General features: G+C 45.8%; 3 protein-coding genes across 3 annotated transcripts; all 3 read left to right on the top strand.

The window, feature by feature from the left end:
- The first annotated feature begins 3,935 nt into the window (after positions 1-3,935).
- Positions 3,936-9,934, top strand: slc25a43 (solute carrier family 25 member 43). Its single transcript, XM_049027956.1, has 5 exons — positions 3,936-4,328; positions 5,332-5,573; positions 6,007-6,179; positions 7,674-7,808; positions 8,889-9,934. Exons 1-5 carry the CDS (start codon positions 4,057-4,059, stop codon positions 9,099-9,101), a joined length of 1,035 nt encoding a protein of 344 aa, XP_048883913.1. The 5' UTR covers positions 3,936-4,056; the 3' UTR covers positions 9,102-9,934.
- Positions 9,935-10,519: 585 nt separating this feature from the next.
- slc25a5 (solute carrier family 25 member 5) lies at positions 10,520-12,696 on the top strand. The gene is made up of 4 exons (XM_049027957.1): positions 10,520-10,684; positions 11,363-11,849; positions 12,047-12,187; positions 12,299-12,696. Exons 1-4 carry the CDS (start codon positions 10,574-10,576, stop codon positions 12,454-12,456), a joined length of 897 nt encoding a protein of 298 aa, XP_048883914.1. The 5' UTR covers positions 10,520-10,573; the 3' UTR covers positions 12,457-12,696.
- Positions 12,697-14,063: 1,367 nt separating this feature from the next.
- On the top strand, positions 14,064-25,276 carry si:rp71-46j2.7 (uncharacterized). Its single transcript, XM_049027955.1, has 17 exons — positions 14,064-14,139; positions 15,081-15,165; positions 15,600-15,717; positions 16,640-16,850; positions 17,382-17,524; positions 17,721-17,868; positions 18,006-18,061; positions 18,197-18,378; positions 18,485-18,583; positions 19,005-19,127; positions 20,687-20,794; positions 21,679-21,798; positions 22,092-22,989; positions 23,257-23,320; positions 23,407-23,585; positions 23,680-23,759; positions 23,859-25,276. The coding sequence occupies exons 4-17, from the start codon at positions 16,693-16,695 to the stop codon at positions 23,946-23,948; spliced, it is 2,448 nt and encodes an 815-aa protein (XP_048883912.1). The 5' UTR covers positions 14,064-14,139; positions 15,081-15,165; positions 15,600-15,717; positions 16,640-16,692; the 3' UTR covers positions 23,949-25,276.
- The last annotated feature ends 491 nt before the right edge of the window (positions 25,277-25,767 follow it).

Genomic DNA, 25,767 nt, shown 5'->3' on the forward strand with positions numbered 1-25,767 from the left:
TTAGGGTTAGGCTCTGCATAGGACAAGAGGGCATGGAAAATGGATGGATAAGTTATCAGGCTAATAAACAGATGTGTTTTTAATATTCATACTGAATAATTTGCGGCAATTATAAATGTAACACACTTTAAATTGTAGTATATGTATTTGATTACTGGCATGCCTGGTCTCATATTCACATTACACATGTTCAGTGACGTCACTTATACCGTGTAGCTGTAAGTCACTGAGAAGAAGCTTTTCCAGAGTAGCTGCATGCACAGACACATCCTAGTGCAAAGTCGTGACCTTGTCCTGACCCGGAAGGAGGAAGTGGATCTGCTTCCCAGCAGGCCCAGGCCTCACGGGTCCGCCCAATCCCCCACGGCTGGTCCGTCTGACACTCTGTGGCATGTGGCACGTGCCCCTGCCTTCAGGGTAATTATGCTCACGCTGCGTTTGTCACACTCTCACACAGCTCGGTCTGCGCAGCCACTGAACGTGTCTGTCGAGGTACAGTGGCAGTAACCACCAGCACTTCCCAGCGATGCAGAGCCGTGACGCTGCTCTCCCTGGGGCCTGGAGTGACCCCACAGGGCCTGCAGGGCATCTCTCTGGGGTCTGAGGCTCCAGTGTGACCCAGTGCTGAGATATCTGCCCTCTGGCCAGACAAGGTCCATGTCAGCCCCCCCTTACCTGTCCTGGGCTCAGCTCGAGGTGTGAGGCTTGAATATCAAACAAGCCCAAGGCTTTTGAAGCAACCCAAGACACTAACGGTGCCTGAGCCAGCACTGAAGCTGCCCTTCAAAGGATACAGTAGCTGTCGAGTTTTTGAGGTGGTCGTCTAGATGCATCTGCTCTGGGCGGGATATCGATTCACTGGCTGCAGCTGCCTGAAGCCTGTCGCTTATTGATGAACACGAATAACACCACCCCCCCGAAACCCAAACCTACAGATGCCCACTTAATTAGATGATGAAGCCACCAGTTTGGCCATGGTGGACTGCAGTAGTTCAGTACATGGGCTGCCCATAGGAAAGGCCCTGCCGATAGACCTGCTACTACCAACTTCAAATGAAACGCTCCAGCTGAATTAACAGGGCATAATATAGACAGAGCCCAGTCCTAACTTCTTACATGCAAATTGTGTTTTCATCACTTTTAATGTCATTAGTCACTCTAATTTCTTGACAGTCCCGTTTTTTTTTTGTTGATTCATTTACTGTACTGCTACCAAAACTTCACTTACTAGCTTGACTCTGCTAGAAGTAAGACGTGTGTAAGAAGCAACCGCTGAGTAACTCCATATTTTAATGCATCTTCAAGGGGACGTTACACTTGTAACTGTGGTGATAAACCTTTTCGACACATTTTAAAGGTTCATTTACATGTTGTTTCAAAGAATTCTAGTACTAGTAGCACGTAATATGTACAATACCCATATCGAACTTGTTTTTTAGTTTTCGTTGTATTGCTCTGGAGTTGTAAAATGTTCAGAGCAGCTGCTTTAACCCCTGTGTTTAAGTATCCGCTCAGCAGAAGGACGCCCATGTAGGACAGCATGTTCGCACTCCAGGACCTCTGATTTCCATCACCCTCCTTCCCCTTTTCTCTATGGTGTCTTTAACAAGATAATGAGGTGATATCTCTGCCCCTCTCCCATTCCCTTGAAATACACCCACTGCAGCAGCATAGCCGCAACCTGGCAGTAAAGCATTGCGGATCGCCCTCTAGTGGCTGATCAGGTTCACAGCTCATGACAAAAGTGTCCTTTGGGTAAAACGCCACCCCATTGTTTCGCATTAGGGACCACATGCACACGACAAGGAGATCAAAGGGAACTTTCAAAGGAGGCAGGGGCCTTTTACGGCCCCCGGGAGCAGAGACACCTCCCATTCCCACTGCGACATCCTTCCACCGGGGTGACACGGCGGACATTCCCTGATAGTGAAGGCCCTCCTACAATCAGCAGCTCTTCGTTTACCTTTATCTTTTCCCATCTCACTGCGCTTTAGATGCAGCGTGGCACAGTGGAGGCCTACCCTCTGGGCCCATCTGACGGCCTGCCCCGCCATGCACCATAAACCCTACCACACAGACCCTCAGGGTCCCTCTCAGCTTCCAGATGACCGAGGAGATTTGCTGTCCAAGCTGCACAGCCTCAGCAAAAGGAAGCACGGCGGGTCCTGCCTCCCAACCCCCAGCCTGAATCTGGCCCATGGGAGCCCCTTTTGAAAAGGCTGTCATTTCCCCTCACAGGCTCTGTTATTCCAGTAGCCTTTGTGAGCGAAGCCAAGTGGCCCAACCTTACACAGGAGGTGGACTCTTCACAGGGAGCTGAGGTCGTCAGCCCAGTAGGGGGCGGGGGCCGCCAGGGAGCCCCCTGCCAGGGAGACACAGGCGGAAAACAAACACTATCCTAGACAGGAAAGGAGCTACAAGACCCTGCTGAGAGAGAGAAAGAGTAAGACAGGCTGAGAGAGAGAGAAGCAGAGGGAGGGATGTGAAGGATACAGAATTCAGTCTCTTACATTATGTATGTCACTATCCCAGGAAATATGTATTGCACATTAACACACAAGCAAGGCTGGGGTGCCATCATCAAAGCCAGTGTTTCCCAACCCCATCCTAGGGAACTCCCTGACAGTCCATGTTTTCGCTTCCTCCTAAACAGGCCATATTTTTGCTTCCTCCTAAACAGGCCATATTTTTGCAGAGCTGTGAGGGAGCAAGAACCTGGACTGTCTGCAGTTCTCCAAAAGACTTCACTAGGAAACACTGAACTACGGACAGTTTCTTTTGAATGCAGACAGAAAGACATTTTGAGTATTGATACTGTATTTATGTGTCATTTGGAATCAGGCACATTGGAATTGTTGTCTTTTGCACGTCCTGTTGTGCTCTCCCTGAGAGAATTGGTGTTTGGATCAGAGTGTGCGGTCAGCCAGTGTGCTGCACCTGCAGAGCAGATGGGGTTAAGAGCCTTGCTCAAGGGCAAAACAGTGATCAGGGGCGGATAGTTCAAGCATAGAAAGTAAAAACCTAGACAAAGATTTTGTTTTAGCCAACCAATTGAGTACTCTCTGACTGAGACTCTTTATACTCAACTGCTTGGTTTAAACTAAATATTGGTCTGGATTTTTTCTTTTTGGACTATCTACCTTTGACAGTAATACCATATTCTAATAACGTACTGTGTGATGTTTACTAAACAGACTGAACATGCTTCTGGTTACGAAGCATTTCTAGTTCTTGAAAGGCATCATCACGTGGTTTCCTCAGTCCGACAGGCTGTCCACGTGGTGCACGTGAAGTACTGACGCATAAATTGGTATGGAGCGCCCCCTTCTGTTACTTTTTTCTTTTATTGCTAAAAATATCCCCACTCTAAATAAATCTTAAACTACAGATTAACATGAATCCAGTTCAGGCATTAAAGGTTTTACAATAACAGAGTATGTTGTGAACAGTGTTAATTATTCGCGTGGTGCAGACTATTACTCTTTATCTTTTTAATGTGTGTTCGCTAGTTTGTCAGCATTCACTGTTTCATGGGTTTCTAAGGGACTGCCATCACACAGTGGATCTTTTGGTAACAGACACAAAAACCACGTAAATTACAAATTAGTGTTCCAGCCTACGAGGAAACTCTTCTGGAAAGTTCTAGATTCTGATTAACTTGCGCAGTAGTGATGGGTATTTCCCGGACAAATGTGCGCTTTGAATAAAGGCTTTTAATGAACACGCTGCTAAGTAAAACAGATACGCTCCTATGGCGTCTGATTTCCAATAACAATAACTATCTAAAGCCAAATTTCCAAGGAATGGCGCCCCGTTTGCTAAGCTCAGACAGACGACAGTATGATGTGTGCGTTGTGTGAAACTGTTTTTCCAGTTTATTTCAATTTATTTAAATAACCCTCTGTTCAGATTTTCTGATTGGCTGTCACCCTGGGAGGTTTGGCTTGCACGCCGAGGATCTCTGCGCAGACTCCGTAATCCGGTGGACTAGGGATGCCCAGCACGGTGTGATTCCCGCGGCTGGGGTCTCCACGACCCGATACCCTCCGGGAAACGATGGCGACCGTGAGACGAGATGATCGCCTGACGGGCCTCCAGGGCTTCATGTGCGTCGGGTTCGCAGGGATCTTCAGCAAGACGGCCACGGCCCCGCTGGAGGTCGTCAAGATCCTAAATCAGGTGGGGAGCTTTCACTGCAGAGCGGGCTTTGTACACAGCTTTGCCCGGGTGTCCTGCAGCGAGGGGTTCCGCGCCCTATGGAAGGGAAACCTGGTGTCCTGTCTGCGCCTGTTCCCGTACAGCGCCGTGCATCTGGCCGCCTACAGGAAGTAAGAGCTCCGCTGCTCTGCCTCTGCCGCCGTGCTGTCACTTTTCTCTTTATTTCTTCCATTCCTTTGCATTGTCACTAGTACTAATTCACTGGGATCAAAGTTATCCCTCGTGCAAACACGTCACCCGTCCCTCGGAGGGCTGTCTCGTTGGTAGCTTGGCGTATGAATGCTTATCTCGAATAGCTAGTTTAGCGAACTGTCTCTGTGTTTTAAAGTTAGTTGGCTGTATACATTAGTTTGTAAAAAATACAATGTTATGGGCTGTAATACTACGGTATTTAAGGACCCCCCCCCCCATCATCTGATAAACAACTGTTTGTCATAAAGAGGCTTTTGTTATTGTTTTCAACATTCATTTCCGCTAAACGTCACGCTCGTTCACAGCCTGTCATGCGCCCATCCGCGCACACGCCTCCCCGTCGCATCCAATGAAGTAATGCGAGGCCTCAGCAGATGCGTTACGTCATCATAGCAAAACGCGTTACGCGCGCTTATGTGAGCGCACTTCCTCACCGCTGCATACTTATCGTTCGTTGCAATTTAACACCCGTTCTGCTGCTACCATTCAGTTCCTGTTTCCATTTCTATTGCAGTTTCTAAGTGACATCTTGGCGTTTTTTGTCGATACTCACCAAATTGATCGTGATCTTGAGGTGCATGATAGCTTAGAGGTGGATTATCTTCACAAGATTCTGCTTCTGTTATTTCAAGCCGTCTGAAGTTGGGAAGGCTTGCGTCTGTAATAACACTGCAGTAGGCAAATGCAGAAATGTTCAGCTAGCTCGGCACACATTCGGTAGTATAAAGCATTTTAACCGCCCCCACAGTCACCCACAAATGGTGAGATATCTGTGTCTAATAATAGCCAAGAAACGTTTCTGAAAATACAGCAGTTTGGTTTGAATGTATAATAAATATTGCTCCCTTGTTTTTGCTTTGATGAGCTGCCACAGTGAAGAATTATTTGTAATGACCAGCGTGCTTTGCTCCCGCTCCACAGATTGATAAACCTGCATATGGATGAAGTAGGATGCATATCGCAGTGGAGGGCCATCTGCGCCGGGAGCTTAGCGGGTATCGTGGCTGCGCTGGTCTCGTACCCGCTGGAGGTGGCGGAGACGCGCCTGGTAGTCCAGAACATGCGGGACCCGACGTACAGAGGCGCGCTTCACGTACTGTCCAGCGTTTACCGCCATGAGGGCCTGTGCGCCCTCTATCGCGGATTTTCCCTCACAGTCATAGGTACGGCGGAGGGTGGAGAAGGCTGGGCATATGTCAGAAACCTGTGAGCAATAAGCGGGGGTGCACTATGCACAAGCAGGCTCAACAATATATAATAACGTTTATGAGAAGCCAACTTAAAAGGTGTCAGTTGCTGCTTAAACAGTTAACCAACTAAATGTCCCTTAACCAGTAGCTCTATGGAATGGCTGACACTACTCTCCGATCTTCACTTGCACGACACTTTGGACAACAGCATCTGCTAAATAAATGAAAGTTAAATGAGAGGAAATAGGTTGACCAGAATGTGTGTGTGTGATATCTGCTCACATCCTCCCCCTAGAAGCTGTATTTGCTGGGTAGCAGTTACGTAGCAGTTGGGTGTCATGTTTGTTGTGTAGATGCTGGTGTGGCACAGTCTCTGTGTGACATGGGGCACTCTGATCCCTCTCAGGGGCGGTCCCCTTCTCCCTGGGCTGCTATATGGTCTATGTCAACCTGGACTGGTTATGGCAGGAGCCCAGCTTTCGCTTCACGCCCCTGCAGAACTTCATCAGTGGCTGCCTTGCGGCGGGTCTGGCCCAGACCCTGTCCTTCCCATTTGAGACTGTCAAGAGGAAGATGCAGGTAAGTCTGCACTCGACCAGCAAAACCGCTTTAACAACACGAAAGGTGCATAATTGCGTAAAAAAATCTGAATATCTGTCGCTTTTACTGGTTCTTATAAGCTTACAACCTCTTCTTTTGTTAAATGATTTTATAATTATATTGTGGTCATAAAGAATGTTTTAATCTTTAAAAATGTATGACCTTTTAATGATCAGTTTCCTGAGGTGTTGTATTCCCCAGAATGACCATTAGGTGGCATCGCAGATATAAAATCTAGTTCCCAATTCTAAGCTGAATGTACTTGTCATAAGACCTGAAATACTGACAAAGCGTGATCTTGCTTCTGTGCTTCTGTTGTGTTTAACATTATATCCTACTAAATTCAAGCAGTTTATGTTTATTGGGCCCTGGCATACTTCACCTCTGACAATACCACCAACTTTCTGTTTTGGCCTAACCTTGGGATTTAGCTGAATGACAAATGAACAGCAATCAACTTTACTGCATGCTCAGCAGCTGCACTTACAGATAACAAAAGTTTTTGATTTTAACTTAATGGTTTCAAATTGGGTACCTAGATGTTTTTAAAGGGTAACAGATTAGCACAACCAGCTGGCAGAAGAGCGGTTGAAGACAGTGACTCGTGACCAGAAGGTTGCCTGTTCAGTTCCCAGGATGCAACTCAATTTTTGTTCAGAATGGTTTAGTCTCTCTGACCCGAATCAGTTAAGTAAAATTATGTCCTCAAATGTTCAAGGCTTAGAATTGAAACCTTTTTCAGTCAAAGAATTTGGGTTTAGTGTTTATGGTAGTGAGGTCAGCTCAGCTGCTCTCACGGACCTCAGCTTTGAATATGTGGGTTAAAATGAGGAAATGATGTCCTGTGACAGCCGATCGCGGTAACCCAGAGAACGGAGACTAGCGGCCATTTGGAACAGGCTTCTCTCAATTCACCTGTGCTGAGAGTGATGTGTGAGGTATCGTGAGGACTATGGGATCTGCTGATCCTGAATGTAATGTAACTGGAGACTTCCACAGCATACAGAAGGTCTAGTCTAAGAACTCCCTGTCATCCCCTGTGATGCCTTCCCGTCTTAGCTAACTTATCTCGACGTTCATGTTCCTTTTTTCACTCATGTAGCTCCTTACATCACAGTATTGATTCAGCGTATTAAAGATGCTGTTTTTCAGAGGTTCTTAACATAAAGACCTTCTGAATCTCCGAATTAATATAGATGAGCCCAGGGTACTTGTATTTGCCATGTACAAAAAAAGTACTAGGAATTTGTTTTAGTGGTGGCTTGATTATGCAATTTAAGCATATTGTCAAGACAGAAAATACACAGATATACAAAATAATAAGTGGAAGAGACAGAGAATGGGAAAGCGTGCTATTAATAAATACTAAGGAGCTTTGCCGCTCACAGCACTGCCATGTCTGCTCTCTGTAGGCCTTTGGTGAGTTTTTCTTCATGGCCTCAGAGCTTCCCTCATTTGGCCTCCTCTCTACAGGCTCAGAGCGCCCTGTTGCCGCAGGCTGGTAGTGTTGACGTCCATTTCAGCGGCATGCTGGACTGCTTCCGACAGACAGTCCGAAGCAATGGCTTCCTATCCCTGTGGAACGGACTTGCTGCCAACACAGCCAAGGTATGGCTCTCGAGGATCCTGCGTATTTCGGTATATTGCTTGCATTTTTCTTCAGCTCCATTTTCAAAACCAAAAAAATTTTTTGCCTAAATTTGTTAGCCAAGACAAATTAATTGAAGGTGATGCTCCCCTTTAACCCATATGCAGTTAAACCAGCTATAGAGAAACTTTTAGGTCAGTCTTTGTCAACCCCGTACTCTGGGACCCCCAGACAGAACATATTTTTGCTACCTGCCAACACACCTGAATCAAACAATCAAACAGTCAAGAATGCCAAATACCTGGTACAGGTGTGCTGGGAGCTAGGAGGGGGCAAAAATTTGGATTGTCTGGGGGTCCCTGAGGAATGATTTGAGAAACAGTTCTAGGGAGCTTGTTTTGCTGTTCCCTCTGGCATCCTGGGGTGTCAGCCAGAGGAGTGTTAATTCAACGGCGCACACCCATGCTGCCGCATGTCGAGACAGTACCCAGAGGAACTCACCTGAGCTATGCAGTCTGCCGTAGCGTTGGAGCCAGGGTTTACGTATGACAACATCCTCAACTGATTTAAGGCAGATCAAAACAGACGGCAAAACTTCCTGTTTGTTGTGTGGCCTCACAACAGCTTGAAAACCAGATGTTGATGATGCAAACATTTCCTTGCTGACTGTGCGCCTGAATGTATAGAACTAAGTGGAGTTTCATGATCACCTGGAAGCTGCCACAAGTCGCTCTCTGACGATAAACTCAGTGCCTGAAAATATTCAATTAGACTAACGACAGACCCTAATAAAGTTATTTTTTGAGCTGGAAGTGAGGTCTGCAGTACGTAACCTCAGCTAGGCAGATATCAGGGAGGTGGGTCTTGATTACATCATCGTGAAGTCTTTCCACAGAGGAACCAAAACATGAGTGATTCTGTGAGCTAGTCAGTAGCTGAGATTTTAACTCCGTAGTACTTAACATATCAGATCAGCTGCCTGTTAGCCTAGTGCTAGATTCACCCGCAGGAGACCCCAGTTCTGAATGGCTGAGGTCTCTTCTCACTTCTGGAGGTTCAGAGGTGCAAGGAGGCTGAGTCCATGTTCTGTGTCTTCTCAGATCATCCCCTATTTCGGCTTGCTCTTCACATGCTTCGAGGCCTGCAAACAGGTCTGCCTGTATCACAACGGATACATCGTGTCCCCTCTGAGCTTCCAGCCAGCACCAGGCGTCGACCAGAGTCTGGGGCCAAACGAGCTTCAGGAAGTTCAGAGGTACCTGAGTAACAGGGGCTTCTCTTCACCGCAGAACAACATGGATGACCGGTGGTGAGGTATCTCGATACTGCCCCTTTTTCTGGTCCACGTTTCTCCACAATACGCACCAATAAAATTTAACGCATCACCTAAACATGTTCACAAATGGACCAGCTTGGAAAATGAGGGATTCCAGTAAACAGATAAATGCAGAATCAGGATATATAAGTATAGCACTTCCACGCATGGTGCCTTAACAGTGGCAGGAGTCTCCCTGCAGTGCATGAATGTCTGCGGATCCTCCTGAAGACCCCGATCTGATGCTGATCATCTGCAGGAAGCCACTGATATCTAAATGTGATGCAAAACTCTTGTACTCTGTCATTTTTGTGCTACACATTAACTTGTGTGTCTATATATGTATCATGATCAAAGTGCATTTTATTCAGGAAGTGCCACATTTGTGAAACAAATGTATAAGTGATACAATGGTTACTAATGTGTTATTTCATATTTTATGGTGGTTTCTAATTTATAATTTATATGTTTAATATAAATCCAAATATTTTCAATATTAAACACTCCTTTTAACTGGTGATTTTTTTTAGTGATTGGAGCTTGCAGGGTTGAACTGTAAAGGTATTTTCTTCCAGAACCGTAAATGGAGAAATTGTCAAATTTAATGAAGTATGTCGTTATTGATAGGGGAGCATTTTGAAGCTGCAGTGCGTCGCTTTGATTGTTCTTTCAAACTGGAATCCTTGGCACTTCTCATTTTATATAACGGTGCTGGTGAGAGAAATTCAACCTTTTCTGGGTCTGGACTTATGGAACGGATATAACCCATCTGAAAAGCGCACACGTTTTATTTTTTGCCTTAAAATAAAGAGAAATGAAAATCAAAGTGTATCAACGTATGAATTTTCTGTTTGTTTGATTCTCCACATAAAATTCTACATTAAATAGGATGATCCACCATTACGTTAAGCGTTTAAATATTAATAAGCATATGGTACGATGTCGACGAAAATATGTGTATATATAACAACAATAATGTGTATCATGCAGACGATCTGGATATTCAAGTCTCCGGTCCAGTGCAAACCTTACGTTGCTTGGAGCCGTATTTCCAATCCTTTGTGTACAGAAATATTTTCTTTGTCCGGAACTAAGTTGGCCCACGGCCATTTTCTGTCGTGTTCCATGTTCTTGAATGAATATGGCGCAAAATAAAATTTTGACAAGGTGTTGTTTGTGGTAAAATGTGGATAAAAGCTGTTTTATCTATATATTCTTTTCGTCGGTGGGCCGTGGAGAGGGTTAAAATGCACGTGACAGAAACCGAACGCCCTAAATGGGAGTAGAAGGACAAACCGGTAGCTATGCGGTGACTCACGGCGCCCCGTCAATGACGTATTGCTCCGCCTCGCCACTGTCCATCCAATCATTTTTTTGCACGCTATTCTCGCGAGAACCCACAACTTAAATGCCTTTCTGCGCGCAGAGGTCGGCCATTTCGACGCAGCGACGCCGCAGTCCCGCCCCGCCATGAGTGAGCAAGCCGTCTCCTTCGCCAAGGACTTCCTGGCCGGCGGCATCGCCGCCGCCATTTCCAAGACTGCTGTCGCACCCATCGAGAGAGTGAAGTTGCTGTTGCAGGTGAGAATGCGAAGGGGACAGGATTAACGGGCCTCACAGCAACGCATTGCGAACTGCCGGCCAATCGGAGCGGCTTCCCCGCTTGCTTGTCCGGTTGGGTCCGGATGGCCTGCTTCACGGCTTAGCCGGCCGGTCAATGTGTAGGTCAAGGGACCAAGGTCGCGACAACGGGAAGCTTCGGCATTGTAGCCGGGGCGGCCGCTCCTGTGCGGCGGCCTAGGTTGGTCGGGATGGGTTTTTTTTTTTTTTTTTGGCGCTGGGGTGCACGGTGATGGCTGCGGTCTTTTCCTTTCATTATGAGCTCTGACTAAACCCGATTCGGGGTGTGGGCGGTCACCGTGGTCCCCATTGAAGTTTGCGGAGGTGATTGAGACGGTAGGATCGCTCAATTACCGTAGGCTCCACGTGTCCTTGCCGGAATGTCTTCGGCCTCCATTTTGTCTTTAAGGGCACAAGTCAAGGTGTGTGGCACCGGATGATGGTATTCTTCGGGATTGAAGGTTCATTGAAGGACTTGCACATGCTATTACATCCGGCCCGGAACGATTTTTACATCAAACGTCGGTCTTTCATCTGCCTGTTGCGTTTACTTTGACAGCTATGCTTTTCGCAGGGTTCGATTCTCAGCTACGCATGGCCTATTCTGAGTAATCCTTTAATCTTTCTTTGTGCCTATAGGTACAGCATGCCAGCAAGCAGATCACAGCAGATAAGCATTACAAGGGCATTGTGGACTGTGTGGTCCGCATCCCCAAGGAGCAAGGGTTCCTGTCCTTCTGGAGAGGGAACCTGGCCAATGTCATCAGGTACTTCCCCACCCAGGCCCTCAACTTTGCCTTCAAGGACAAGTACAAGAAGATCTTCCTGGATGGTGTAGACAAGCGCACCCAATTCTGGAGGTACTTCGCCGGCAACCTGGCCTCCGGTGGGGCGGCTGGTGCCACCTCCCTGTGTTTCGTGTACCCACTCGACTTCGCCCGAACCCGCCTGGCAGCTGATGTGGGCAAGGCTGGTGCAGAGAGGGAGTTCACTGGTCTGGGGAACTGCCTGGTGAAGATCTCCAAGTCTGATGGCGTGAAGGGTCTGTACCAGGGCTTCAATGTGTCTGTCCAGGGCATCATCATCTACAGAGCTGCTTACTTTGGCATCTATGACACGGCTAAAGGTATGTATGGCCAATGGTAGTGCTCGGCTTGCATTGTCTATGCTGCTGTGATTCATGCTTGTGACAGGTTTCTGTGGTGCTCAGGGCTTGACCATCAAGTGTACATGCTACTGAAAGGATTCCCTTTGTGAAATCTGATATTGTCTGGTAGAGTTTCCTCTGCCTTAGGCACTCACAACACCTTTCTGGTTCCTCAGGTATGCTGCCGGATCCCAAGAACACCCACATCGTCGTCAGCTGGATGATCGCGCAGACCGTCACTGCCGTGGCCGGCCTGGCCTCGTACCCCTTCGACACTGTCCGCCGGCGTATGATGATGCAGTCTGGCCGTAAAGGAGGTGAGTGGCCCCAGGGTTGTTCGCTTCTACCCTGTCACTTTTTTTTCTTTTGAGGTCCCATGGTGTCCGGTGAAAGGGCCCGGTCGTGATTTCCCCGCTTCTCGTCCTCAGCCGACATCATGTACAAGGGCACCATCGACTGCTGGCGGAAGATTGCCCGCGACGAGGGCAGCAGCGCTTTCTTCAAGGGGGCGTGGTCCAACGTCCTGAGAGGCATGGGCGGGGCCTTCGTGCTGGTCCTGTATGATGAGCTGAAGAAGGTCATCTAAGCTGTCATCTGTCATTAATGTTGCGACTGTAACATATATCTGTACATTCACACGGACTGTCAGGCTCCACCTTATTTATAGGGACCAGCTAGTATTCCTGTACGGGGGGGGAGCGCCTCGTCCCTCTTCCCGCTGTCACTGTCATTCCCCCCAGCCAGCCAGGTTCTGAAGCGTTACCTGTCATGCAGTCAGCTTGTTTTTAACCTTCACTTAAATAAATTACCTGCTGGATGAACCAAACGATCTTTCTCTGCTCCTGTTTTTTGTGATGTTTTTAAGGTGTGGTGTGAGTGCCTATCGGTCCTACTGTAGGTTACGGTGCTTTCATACAAGCTGGGGAGATGTTGGTAAGCTGAGGTAATGGCTGTCCCCCTTGGCTGACGGAAGGATGGTTTGGCTCCCAACACCTGCCTGCATGGCCGAGCGGGTAAACTAATACGGCGTCAGCGCATGTGGGCCTTCCGCCAAAGTAAAGTGTGCAAGCTCTGGGGCAGCTGGTTTTACAAGTGATTTACACACCAAACAGAGTGGTTGACAGGAGGTGGGTCTAATGTCATGATCACATTTAACTTCCTATGTAACAACAGATGCTGAGGGAAGCTATTCTAATTGGGCAGGATTTCATGTGGTCTTCGAGTGGTGTGTTTCGGATTCGCATCATCACATGGGTGATTAAATTCTGCTTCTATATACTGTTTCTCACCTGTGTTCAGACCCTGCAGTGGTTATGACTATACGGGGGTACGTTTCCCAAAAACCCAGTTGCTAAAAATGTTAGCAATTTGTATAGTGCAACTGAATGGTTCGAACTAAGTAGCTAGCGGAAATGTAAGGAGCGGACCATGGGTACATACCAATCCTGAGGTCGGGCAGTGTTCCAGGCCTGGGTGTCATGGTTGATATGGCCAGAAGCATTCTGTGGTATTTTATGGGGATTATTTGGGAATTTGTTTTTCTCTGTGCGTACAGTTGCCAGACGTGGATGCTCATTGAGATTTTGAAGATTGTTTTTAGTTAAATCTAAAAATCAATTTTCCCTTTCTATCATTATTGAACTCAAATGCTGCAATCTGGGGAATCCGCTCAAAGTCATAAATCCTTGGAAAGAGCCCTGATTATGGTCTAATTGCCATCACTTTCTCCAGCTGTACATTTCTGAGCTGGTTGCAGACTTCTGTGTGAATATCGCCAAGGAGACCATTCTTTATTTCAAAGGACATGTTTGAAAACGTTTCCTTAACCCCAGGTGACATTCGTTGTGCAATATAAATTCCCAAAGATCCCATACAAAAATTTTCATGACACGTTACTAGAAAATTGTCAACCCTAGGCCGGACAGATTTATATAAAGTATAATTTCACCTTTTACATACCGTAAAATTTGGCACATTGGAATTAGAAGACGCTGTCGATACTTGTGTGCCACCTAGCGGGCGGGACCACGGAACAGGTATCGCTTTCCGGTCTTCGCCGAAACTGAAGTTACCTTAGTGCTTCGTAGTTTACAAACCGATGTTTTTCACCGGAATTTTTATAGCTGTTAATCGCCTCTCACGCTCACTTAACTTTTTATGTAGTCGCCCCATTGAAATTCATGGCATAAGATGTTAAACATTATGATTCGCTTGGTGTTCGAAGGAAGTTAAGGTCCCAGTTACGCAAGGACCGGTCTAACGCCGTGGAGGTAAGTCTGGCATGCAAAGGCTACAGTAAAACAATAGGGAAGAAGTCATTGTGATCGTGAACAATTAAACATTTTTTCCGTCCTGTGGTATGCTTTTATTTATGAATTGCATGGAAACTGAATCGTCTTCGATTTCATCATCATCGTATGGTCGTTTGGTTCGTCACACTGAACATTAGTGTTTTTCCCTAAATGATTTGCATTTAGAAGATGAAACGAAGCCAACGTCGAATCCAGGGAGCAGTACAGCGAAACGCATGAATATCTGTTTGTTGTTGATACATTTTACTAATTTCTTTTTCGAAAACGTCTTTAGTTGAGGCGGTACTTCCCGGAGAATCTTTGACACGTACACGTACCAAACGACTTAAAATGAAACTTAATGACTCGACTTGATTTCAGCTAGTTTCACATGAGGTTCCGTCTATGGGAGTGGGGAGGGGGGTGGTCGGTCGGTCTCCTGATACATTTTGCCCGATATAGTAGATGGCCAGGCTGTTTTCGTTTATTTATTTTTTATTTTATTACCTAATTTAATTATTTGTCGAAAATGCTCTTTTGTAGTTTTGTTTTTAGTTTTCGATCACAACGATGATCGACATGGACACCTGTTCACCGGTACGCTGTACCAGCACCTGTCAAAATCTAGATATTGAATAACGAGGGGAGAAGCAGCACCTGTATTTCCACACTTCTAGCACCGGTGTTCACGATGAAATTTGCCGAGTTTGGGTACAGGGAAATAGACATATGCGACAAATCAGTAAATGGATTTGGAATAGTGGGGTTGAGACAAAAAAAACAAGGAGAGTTTCCGGAGGCGTGTTTAGAAGTTGATAACGCGGAGCCTGGGGGTCAGGACGGAACATAAGTCATTCTCCCGCAAGATGTCTCTTTTCATTTTGCTTGGTTCTTTATGTGTCTGTTTGTTTATTTTTTTGGCGTGGCGATTATTCTCCACTGTCGGGAAACCCGCGACAAGGACATTACAGGATGGCAGCGCACAAACGGAGGAGCCGCATCAGGTACAGGAAGAATGAAGTTCCGCTGGTCTTACAAGACTCCAAAGTTCTGCTTATTCCTTGTTACGCACACAACTTACTTTTACTTATTTCTAAGCGTGCGCACTGATTATATTGGTGAATGTATTATTTTTTTCATCTGTGTCATTCGTAGGCTAATGTGATAAGTATATGTGACCCATCACCACGAAATGAGTCTTATGGGTGAAATTCTACCAGTGCGACTTAAGACTCATTTCGTGGCGACGGGTCACATATATGGTATTAGAAGTAAAAATGCCGCCTTGGTCGTGCCTTCTGAAATAGCCTACAGTGTAGAAAGTGCACTGCCGATGAAAACTGTTAGAGATTAAAAATCAGGAAGTCAGTCTCTTTGACATGAAGTTCTTGCGTGCTGAAATTCCCCAGTAAGTTGCTCTTCACTTACTGCTTTGCAGGAGCCCTGTATCTCAGCAACAAGTATCCTTGCTGGAGATGAAGTTGACAAAGGTGACACAGATGAGGTCCCCGTGCAGAACATACAATACCAGAGTGTCAAGACGTCCCTTCAGCAAGGTATGTTCATTCAGCACATATCCCACAAACGCCTCACTCTTTGTGTAGATAAGGGCAGTTGTGGATCTGGAGGTTCAGCGAGTTAGCGACGAATATTTGCAAGTTCTATTCGCGGGAGGATTCCTGCTATTAGTAGGTTTAGCGGCAAGGGTGGAGTTGGTGTGAGCACTCAAGTCAAACAAGTCCAGTGGGTGCTATTTTTTAAGTAGATGCTTATATCAACAGCTATGTACAGTTTTGTACAATGAGGAAGCAACTGGGGTTAGGGTATAGTGACACAAAATAGTGATTCCCCAGGACCACAATACAACATACAAACAGTAAGGGGAGGAGGGGGGGGTTCATAATGCCTTAAGTGCACCAACTAGTTTGGGCACCTCTGGATTGGGGATAAGTTTGGTGGTCAGGTTTCTACCTATGGGTCCTGGCTGGAACCTGAAAGAGTTATAAGAGTCCGCCCTCCTGTTGGCCCACCCCCTGCCATAGGGGGTCAGGGGGGTTGGGTGCTGTGTGAATCTGGTGGTAGTCAAAAGCAGTGGTCTTGGGTGTCCAGTCCTTGGTTATTTTTCAATTATATCATTTATTAAATATGTAGTTTGGCCAGGGGTACCTAAACTTTTAGGTACCTGTGCTATGTGTGGGATGTGTAACTTCTCTGTCTAGTAGGTGTCTGTGCTGTGTGTGGGATGTGTAACTTCTCTGTCTAGTAGTTGTCTGTGCTGTGTGTGGGATGTGTAACTTCTCTGTCTAGTAGGTGTCTGTGCTGTGTGTGGGATGTGCAGTGTCTGTCTGATTGGTAGGTGAGATGTATTTGTGGTCTGTCTGTGTTGTTCTTATTGTTGTACTCCAGATGACTGTAGTTTTATTGTCTCCTTGTATCTTTGCATTCTGTCCTAAACGAGGCGTGTCTGTACTGTTGCAGTGTTCGCCTATGCGTACTCCCAGTTCCTGTCCAGCCCAGAGGTTCCAGAGCCCATGGACAAACAGCCTATTTATAAAGCCTTGTGGTTGGAGCTCGATCTGGCCACTGACCGCATCATGGAGACTGTCTGTGCCCTGGACATCGCTGCTGTCAGCACTGGTTGCATTCACATCTTCACCGAGCATCTTCACCAGATGAAGGAAGCAAGGAGGTAGGACTGTTTCCTTGGAAACAGGGGTTTCACTTTGGTCTTCCTGTGTATGGAGGGCTGTGTGCCTCTATTTTGAGTTCATGGATAGTTGAAACTTTCATGATCTTCACTGCTGCTGTTCTTTGGCTGTTTTTCTCACTGGGATGGCATTTTTGTGTTTCACATACTGTGCTGAAACAGGTCCTCCAGATGAAGTTGACCAGAGACCTTTAACTAAAGCAAAATGGACCATTTATGAAATAGGAACAGTAGATTTCACCCTAAGTCACCATAGTCAAACATGTTCCTGTAACTGAATGTGTATAAGTATGAGTGAACACGAGTAAATGTGAGTGATTACAGGTACTTGGCTACATGTACTCAGAAGTTGGAGCCAGGCTTGTGTGGAAAATCCTGTCTTTTCTCAAGATTTCTGTACAGAAACAGGGTTCCTTTGTTCTTTTAGGTTTGATCTGGTTTTCTATGGGACAGCATGTTGATGCTTTTGTCAAATAAATGATTTCTAACCCTTTCTGAATATGTGTGTTTCAGGGAGCTGTTGTTCAGCTCTTGGGAGAATGAGGTGGCTTTCCTCAGGTTGTGTTCTGAAGCTCTGGTGCAGAACTTCCTCCCTGAATCCACATGGAAGCTGGACCTCTATAGAAGTATCTTGAAGGAGATCGTAGCCTTCAAAGGTCAGCCGTGGGTATTTGTGCTTGTCCCTTTGACTGATGGTTGTTTCTGAATCCTGATAGCCTTGGACCAGACCTGGACCTTAGAATGATGGCTAGTTTTTAAGGGTTTTTTCTTAGGGTTGGAGACCTTAATAGAGACTCTGATTTGTTATAGTGAGCTGTGATTAAACCCTTTGTGCTATTGACCCTTCCATAGTGCTGCTGCAGCTGGTGACATTGCTCTCAGACCCGGTCACGCTGAACCAACTGGTGGTTCGTTATCTGGATGCTGCGTCTCCCTGCAGCTCCACAGAGGAGCCCAAGGATGAGAGGACAGCAGCGGTACAGCCAGAAGATGACAGAGGGTGAGAGATGAGAGCCCCTTCATCCTCGCTTTGCACACACAGGAAAGAAGAAGAAGGTGGAGCGCGGGGGCAGTAATGCAGCCTTGTCTTCTGACTTTTGCTGAAGTTACATGTCTCGCTTCCTTTGATATTTACAGAATCCGGACCAGAGATTCCACAGGAACCGCAGACGACAGTGACAATAAAGCTAGAGGTGCAGACGTCTCTTCTCTTCAGAGGAGCACACTGTGGCCTGTATTACAGCAGCAGCTTTAGCCTGCTTTCTGTAGGTCATGCATAAACGTGTGTAGGGTTCAAGACAGTGCATGAATATTGTCTCATTCACCAGGAAAAACGATCAAGGCATCTCCTGGGAAGAAACTAAAGAGGTTCCTTGGGAGGCTATTTAAGAGAACCAAAAAACTCAAGGGAGAAAACAACGAGGCAGAGACTGGGCCAAGCTTCCGGGCCCTAGAGCTTCAGAATCTGTCGGATGAAGAGGATGATGACAGCTTGTGCAGCTCCTTCAGCGTAAGCCACCTGCAATCCTGTCTTTCTCAAGAGAGAAAAATGCTCTGCAGACCCTGCAGCTCCAGTCTGCGGTTGTCTTCTGTCTTTCATCCTCCGGGTTTTGCAGGAGGACTCTTCTCATCTCAGCAGTGACCAGGAGAATATGATGCACAACCTGCTGAATGAGCTGTGGAGAGATGGTCGATGGACGGTCACTGTCCCACAAGTGAGTCTGAAAGGACATTAATGATCGTAACCTGAGTGGCTGTAAGGTATTCGCTCAATACAGGGACGCGTCCGACACACAGGGACATCTAACACGGGCACTTCTGAAAGCCAAGACCAACACAGGGCATCTCCTTCTGGCTTCTTACTCATGTTTGAATGGATTTGTATCAAGTCATTGCTGAATCGAAGAGTATCAAATCATGGTGTTCAAATATATCTATATTTTGTATTGTACCTTAGACCATGTATCAAGATGCTTTTATCACCTGAGACCAGGTGTAGACATGATATTTGGTTCAAATTAGAGTGAATTGAACCCAATATGAGTCAGTAGGACATAAGCACTTTTGCTATTTAAGTGGTGTTTTAGGGAGCGATGGGAGTGAAGGATGTCAGAGCAGAGAAGTCTGTCCCCTCAGGTGGAGGAGTGCGACAGGGAATTGATGTTCACCGTACACCTGGTGGATCAAAACAGTCCCGAGGACCTTCATTGGGACGTCATAATGTCAGAGAAGCAGCTCCAGGTCCTTAAGGTTCTGCAGGTAAGGGAACCATGGGGAACGAGAGCATGTGCTCACGGAACCGCATTGGTCCAGTGTGTCAGTCTGGGTTGATACTGCCACTGATATTAAAACTTGATCAATATTCAAAGTTGGCAGAACCATAGAAATGTGTGCATTCATAAAAATATTATGAAATGTGGCAATAAATAAATGATAATGATATGAAATGGGAGCATAAATAAATCGAAGAATTGTTTTTCTTCCTGTTTTTATTTATTTATTGCTGGTTTATTATTATTATTTTTTAAATGATACTGCACATGACATGAAATAAGCCTTGAAACGCAGACACCACTCATCAAGATGCGGTCTCTGTGATTGGCTAAGTGCCTCCAATAAGGCCTGTCTCTAGTGGCTGCAGTTTGGAGCAGTCGAGCAATGAGCCACGGTTAAATCCTCAGGTGGATATGAGTGTAAGGAAAAGTTGTCTTGAGTGACTTTACTAAGCAGCTTCACAGGATGGCTGTCCAGGGGCTCGATTCCCAAAAGGTCACGGTAACGGTTTGCATGGTTGTATCCGTTCAGCTGACAACTTTGCTTTTAGGAAACGTGTCCCAAGGTGGCTTATGCCGCCATCAGATATTCTGCAGTGGAGCAGGTTACAAATGAGGAGTTTGCCAACACATTTTTAACAATGTTGTACTTAGGAAGAACTGGCACTGGCATCATTGCAGTTTCTCCCGACAGCCTTTCAGTTTGCTCTCTGAAGTCTGTTATATTATCGGCAGCACCCATTTCATCTGGAATAATAAGCATTTTTCGTAGTAGCTCTAGTAAGCTGTTCTGGGGGATGCGCTCCAAGACCTGCTGTGGATAGTCGAAACCACAGATAATAACATGGCCAGTATATATGTGATTTTTGTGTACTTACATATGGCAATTGCTAAGTTACGCATAGTTTGACATTACATAAAAATAGTAATAATAAAATACACTGTACATTATTATACAGTACTGTGCAACTACTCTCTCAAATGAACAAAGAGGATTCTGACTTTTTAGCCCAATTCTCAATAGACAATAATATCATGTATTAATATCATGTATTAAGGGATGACGGGGGAATGATAATCATTCCCTGTATGTCCATGTAAGGGCGGATGAACAATGAAAACTAACTGTTGTACAATTTTTATTCTGGACCGTGGTGAACCGTGGATAACAAAACTGCGGATGCTAATTTACTACTGCATATGCAGTGTGACTTTGTTGGATTAGACAGGAGCAATCGAGTGGAAATGATCCATTCAAGCAAAAACCGGTATTCACTAGAGCCCTCCCTCAACACGTTGATGCGTGAAAGTGACAGTTTGCATTTCAAGGCTAATTTCAGGTCATGTGTGGCGGCATTGAAATAGATAATTGAATAAATAAATAAAACTAGCAATAAATAGATGACTAAAAACAGGAATTCATTTTTAAATTTGACCAACATATATACTTGGTTATTCTTCCCTATTTTGGGAACCTCGTTTTTTAGGTTGTAGCTAAATCATCATGTTCTTTTCCTGGCTACTGCCTGGTCCCTCCTTTCCCAGGACTCAACGCATCGGCTCCCCCTACCTGACGTGTTGGGAAGCACAGATAGAATCTTGGATGACAAGTTCAAAGAGGAGGCCAGAGCCAAACTGGAGAATTTCCTACAAGTACGCAAGTGCCCCTTAGGGACCACGTAGGGGTAATGCTGCATTCCATGTACCTCAGAGCTGGGAATGACGTCACACCTGAGTTAACTACATTCCAGTTACAACAATTGAGAAAGGTTTTAGCAATACCAGGGACCTGCGCAAGATTTCTTTGCTGGATAACTTGTCTTATTTAAGGTACCCTAGTTTAAATGACCTTTATCTTTGTTCACTTACATTTAACCTAGACTACCTTAAATCCACCAAATTATCTGTTTTCTGAAACAGCCCCCACTTCGATCCAGTTTCATTGTTAGCCATTGTTAGCAATATCAGAGGATAACAACACATTACGCGGTATTTTGCACATAAAAACAACCACAGCAGCACGTCCACAGATAGCGATTGGACGGTACTGTGTGTATGACCAATTTAATTGGCCACAAATAAGACGTAAGTGCTAATAAACAGTATAAAACTGCAGCTTTAACTTCTGTTGACAAAGGGCCTGGCCATCTTGGATTCTGAGCTTCAGGTTTCAGAGGTTCTTCCGACTTCACGAGTCGGAATTGAGACTTCAGGAGGTGTTTCAGTTGAAGTTTCCAACTTAAGAGTCCAAATGGAATGCAGCATAACTGCTGAGAGACAGCAGGGTGGGGGTCCCCTGGGGCCTTGCTTTCCGCCTGCTGCCTTATAATTTATTTAATTGAAGTAATGATCTTGTCACTTGACATTTACCTCAGTGTTCTGGCTATAAGTCAGTTGCTAACTGAATGGGAATTGGAAAAGCCCAGATAGCTCTTTTTATGTAAGTCGTATCTCATGTCAGTTTAACGACTTATTAGCTAATTCCGCTAGTCAATGCTGTTGAATGATGTGGCTGCATGCCTTTCCATATCTTTTAGAGTGAGGTTGGCCAGAGTCAGGAAGTCTTCCACGTGCTCTTCAGCCCGTTCTGCGACAGCCTGTGTGATCTGCTGGACAAGCTGCCTTTCTGCTTCAGTTCCACCCTGGATGATGAGGAGGTGCGCCTGCGCCGTCCGTCTGTCTCAAAAAATCATCACACCTGTGACCTTCTATAACTCTTGTCTAGCCGTACCTTAAAAAAGGCACAATTTTATCGAAGTCTTTAGAAGGCTACCTCCCATGTGTTATCTGTCCAAGCTGGTGTAAACCACAGTAAGTTGCGAAACTTCACTTGCAAACGCTTATAAATTAGCCACCGCAGTAATTGCTGTTTGGTTCTGTGCTTATAGTTCGCTGTGTATTACAGGCGTGTGGCAGTAAATTCTTGGTCTTGGCATTTCTCGGTTTTCAGAGTGTCACTCACATGAAGGCAGACCAAGATGAGCACAGGAGACAACCTGGGGGAAGCCCTGAGCCCCCCACAGAATCCACGGGGACCTGCGAAGATGAAGGCCTGTGGAAAGTCTACGAATGTGCCAAGAAAGTACTGAATATGGACCCCTCCATAACCAGATCAGACACCTCCAGCAATCAGTTTATACATGACTCCTCTGGTTTGGCCTGCAGTCTGGACCAGCTAGCAAAACAGAGCACAAGTGAGCCAAGAGGACCAGGCAAAGAGCAGCCACCTGACCCGTCTGCTAACTGGGGCACTGACCAGCCCACCGACCAGCTTGCCAACCGGGACCGGCCTGCTAAGCAGGGCACTGACCAGCCCACCGACCAGCTTGCCAAACAGGACCGGCCTGCTAAGCGGGGCACTGACCAGCCCACCGACCAGCTTGCCAACCGGGACTGGCCTGCTAAGCAGGGCACTGACCAGCCCACCGACCATCTTGCCAACAGGGACCGGCCTGCTAAGCAGGGCACTGACCAGCCCACAGACCAGCTTGCCAACCGGGACCGGCCTGCTAAGCAGGGCACTGACCAGCCCACAGACCAGCTTGCCAACCGGGACCGGCCTGCTCAGCGGGGCACTGACCAGCCCACAAACCAACCTGCCGATGGGGGCACAGACCAGTGCACAGAGGAGCCCGCTGTACTGCCCACGCCGTTACTATGCTCTCTGAGTCAGGGTGAGGGCAGCAAGACTAATGAAAAGAGAAACCCATCAGCCGACGTGTCAGTGGGCGTCCATGGGAAAGAAGCTAAGGAGCAGAGGCCCGAGCGGGAGGAAAAGGCAGCCTCACATCGCAGCAGTGTGGACGAGCTAATGAAAGCTCTCATGGATCTGCTGCAGGAGATTTTCAGTTTGTATCTCCCGCCCCACCACGTATCGTCACTTACACCCCTTATGTCATTCTCAAGTTCATACACCCAGATATTCCAATAAAGTTAAGAATTGGGTGTAAGGGCCCATTCCCATCAGGTCATTATGACAGTAATGAATAGAAGTAATGAAGGTGTGACTGACATCTGTTGAATACCATCCCCATTATTGGCTAAACTGGAGGGACAGTGTGACACGAACACCAAAGCGTGACTCTGTCTTTCTTCATTCCCAATCTCTTCTGCAGGCAGTTCCTGGTGTAAATTGACCCTGAAAACCTTATCGAAAATGTTTCGGCCACTGGTGCTGAAGTAGGTACTTCCACGTGACACAGGGTAAGCTAGAGGATTATGGGAAATACAGACAGCAGGACTCGCGTCTCTCTCCATCGCTGCAGGGAATTGACCAGCGTCTTAGACAACCTGAAACTCTCAGACACCCAGGTGGCATCTCACCTTGACAGCCTGCGGGAGACACTGTGGCCCAAGGGGGTACCAGCAGTCTGGGGATCCCCACCAACCAGCCAGGAGAAAAACAAGACGAAGGAGAAGGCCTGCAGTCTGCTTATGGCCAAATGTTTGTGCCTCTTAGCTGACTGACACGTCTTATGTCCCACTGACCTTGGGCTACCCACAGGTTTAAATAGGCTCACTTATTCCCTATCCTTTAGCCACGTGGATCTTGAAGAGCTACGTGAAATCTACATTCGAAGTCCTCCAGGATGCTCAGGAGAACAAGAAGCTGGTGTATGTGAGTAGCGTGTTTTCACGGCTAAAGTTTTCGCAGTGATTCTGGCCTGGGCCGGCTCCGTGGACAGTTGAATAGCTGTTGGCTTCTTTCCTCTCATAGAAGCTGCTGTCACTCCTGCTGAAAAAGCTGTTTCCCAGCGACGGAGAGTTACATTCAAAGGCTGAAGAACTGCTTAAGAGTCCTCAGTGAGTGGAAGAGCTACGAAAGAGCAGACAACACGGACTTTAACTGTAACGTTTCAGGACTAAATCTGAGCAACAAGATACAACAAAGTGCTCCCAGAGAAAATCTGTACCGATGTAAATGTAGAGCTGTTTGTTGTGAAACCCGTTCATGTGTGATAGGTCACGATGTATGATTTTGGCCACAGAATAGGAAACATTTAATATATACACAGGCAGCTCTGGACTTGGTTAAACCCATTCATGTAAATCTGGACTTAGTTTGTGGAAGCGCTAAGGCAAAAAAGCAATATGAAAATATATTTTATTTTTTAATTAATGTGCACTCTTTAGTATGTATTACCAGTATATTTTAGCTTATGTGTTTTTTGCTATAAGGTTTCTTGAGTGGTTTGGGAAGGTAAATCGACTTATGGAAGAGTTTGTGAAATGGATTACTTCCAAGAGTCGAGAACTTCCTGTATATGAAACTGTGATTATTTTAGCTGTGCCTTTATAAAAATATCAGAATGTTAGTTTCTAACCAAAGCAAGTGACATTGCAAGACTGTTCATCTGTGCCATCATTACTCAGGTCAGACGTTTTGTAATCCTTTGTGATCTGTATATTTTTGACAGAATATTTATGCCTTTTAATGCTTCTTTGAGCAGGGATAATTTACTGTAGTAAATTGCATTTTTGGGAGCTGTAATTCCAAGTGAACAGTTTCAGGAGTCCACTGGGGGACACTTTGTCCCTGCATCAGGAGTGAATGAAATTAATTAAATGATTTTCAGGGTTGTGTAAAATTGTAAATCCTACAATCCCCAGGATTGTAAATGTGAATCCTTTGTCTGTCTGTCTGTGAAGTTTGCATATTTCCCTGTTGTGTAGATTTCCTCCTGCAGTCCAAAGACCTAAAGTTAGGCTTTGTGCCCTGTGCTGGACTGGCATCTTATCTGATGTCATCCTACCCCAGCCTTGTACTGTGCAGGGTGGCCAACTTTGCTCAGCTGGTTGGTGTGAGATTCGAGACAAGTCTGCAACAGACATGCATTTACACGTATGTAAGTTTTATTACCCTGTAGAGTTTGCAAACTACCCCAGTACATGTGATGTAGCAAATTTTAGGTTTATAATGTAATAATATAGATTTGCCGTAAGATTTCTTGGGTGAGTGTGAGAGTCTGAAAGTGACTGTCACACCAGATGCGTGAGAGCAGGCAGCCTGACCCTGTGCTGCTTGGAATAGGATCCATAATAAGTGGTTGTAAGATGGAAAGGTGGATATTTAAGTTGGTACATTAAAATCAGGTTTGCGTGGCTTATGTTCAATAAAATGTTACAAATCTACAATTTATTTTTTGTTCTCTGACTTGTGTAGATATGTATAAATGTTATTTGCTTGATACGGTTCTTAGTTGCTCAGAAAAAGCTACGTTCTTCTTCCGTCACAGTTTTTTACGCTTTAGCGACAACCGGATTTGGTCCTTTTCTCCTTTTTTTTTGTTAGTAAAGTTTGTCATTCTTTTTCAGAAGAAGCTGTCTCCTGTCTTTTCTCCCCTCGCCACAACAACTTACTAATCTTTAAATATTTATAAATGACTGGCAGTTTTACTTTTGAATTTTGCACATTAATCTCCATATATTTCATATATTTTTCATTTTGTATGTCCGGTAACATTTATAGCTTGACATTCAAGTAATTTTCAAGCTTATTAGCTGGGTTACATTATAGAAGACTTTTTTGTGCCATAACCGCTCAATCGAACGAACTGATTCATCCATCCATCCATTTTCCAAACCGCTTATCCTACTGGGTCGCGGGGAGGGGGTCCGGAGCCTAT

Source organism: Brienomyrus brachyistius, chromosome 10, assembly GCF_023856365.1.
Source record: "Brienomyrus brachyistius isolate T26 chromosome 10, BBRACH_0.4, whole genome shotgun sequence".
NCBI classification, from domain to species: Eukaryota; Metazoa; Chordata; class Actinopteri; order Osteoglossiformes; family Mormyridae; genus Brienomyrus; species Brienomyrus brachyistius.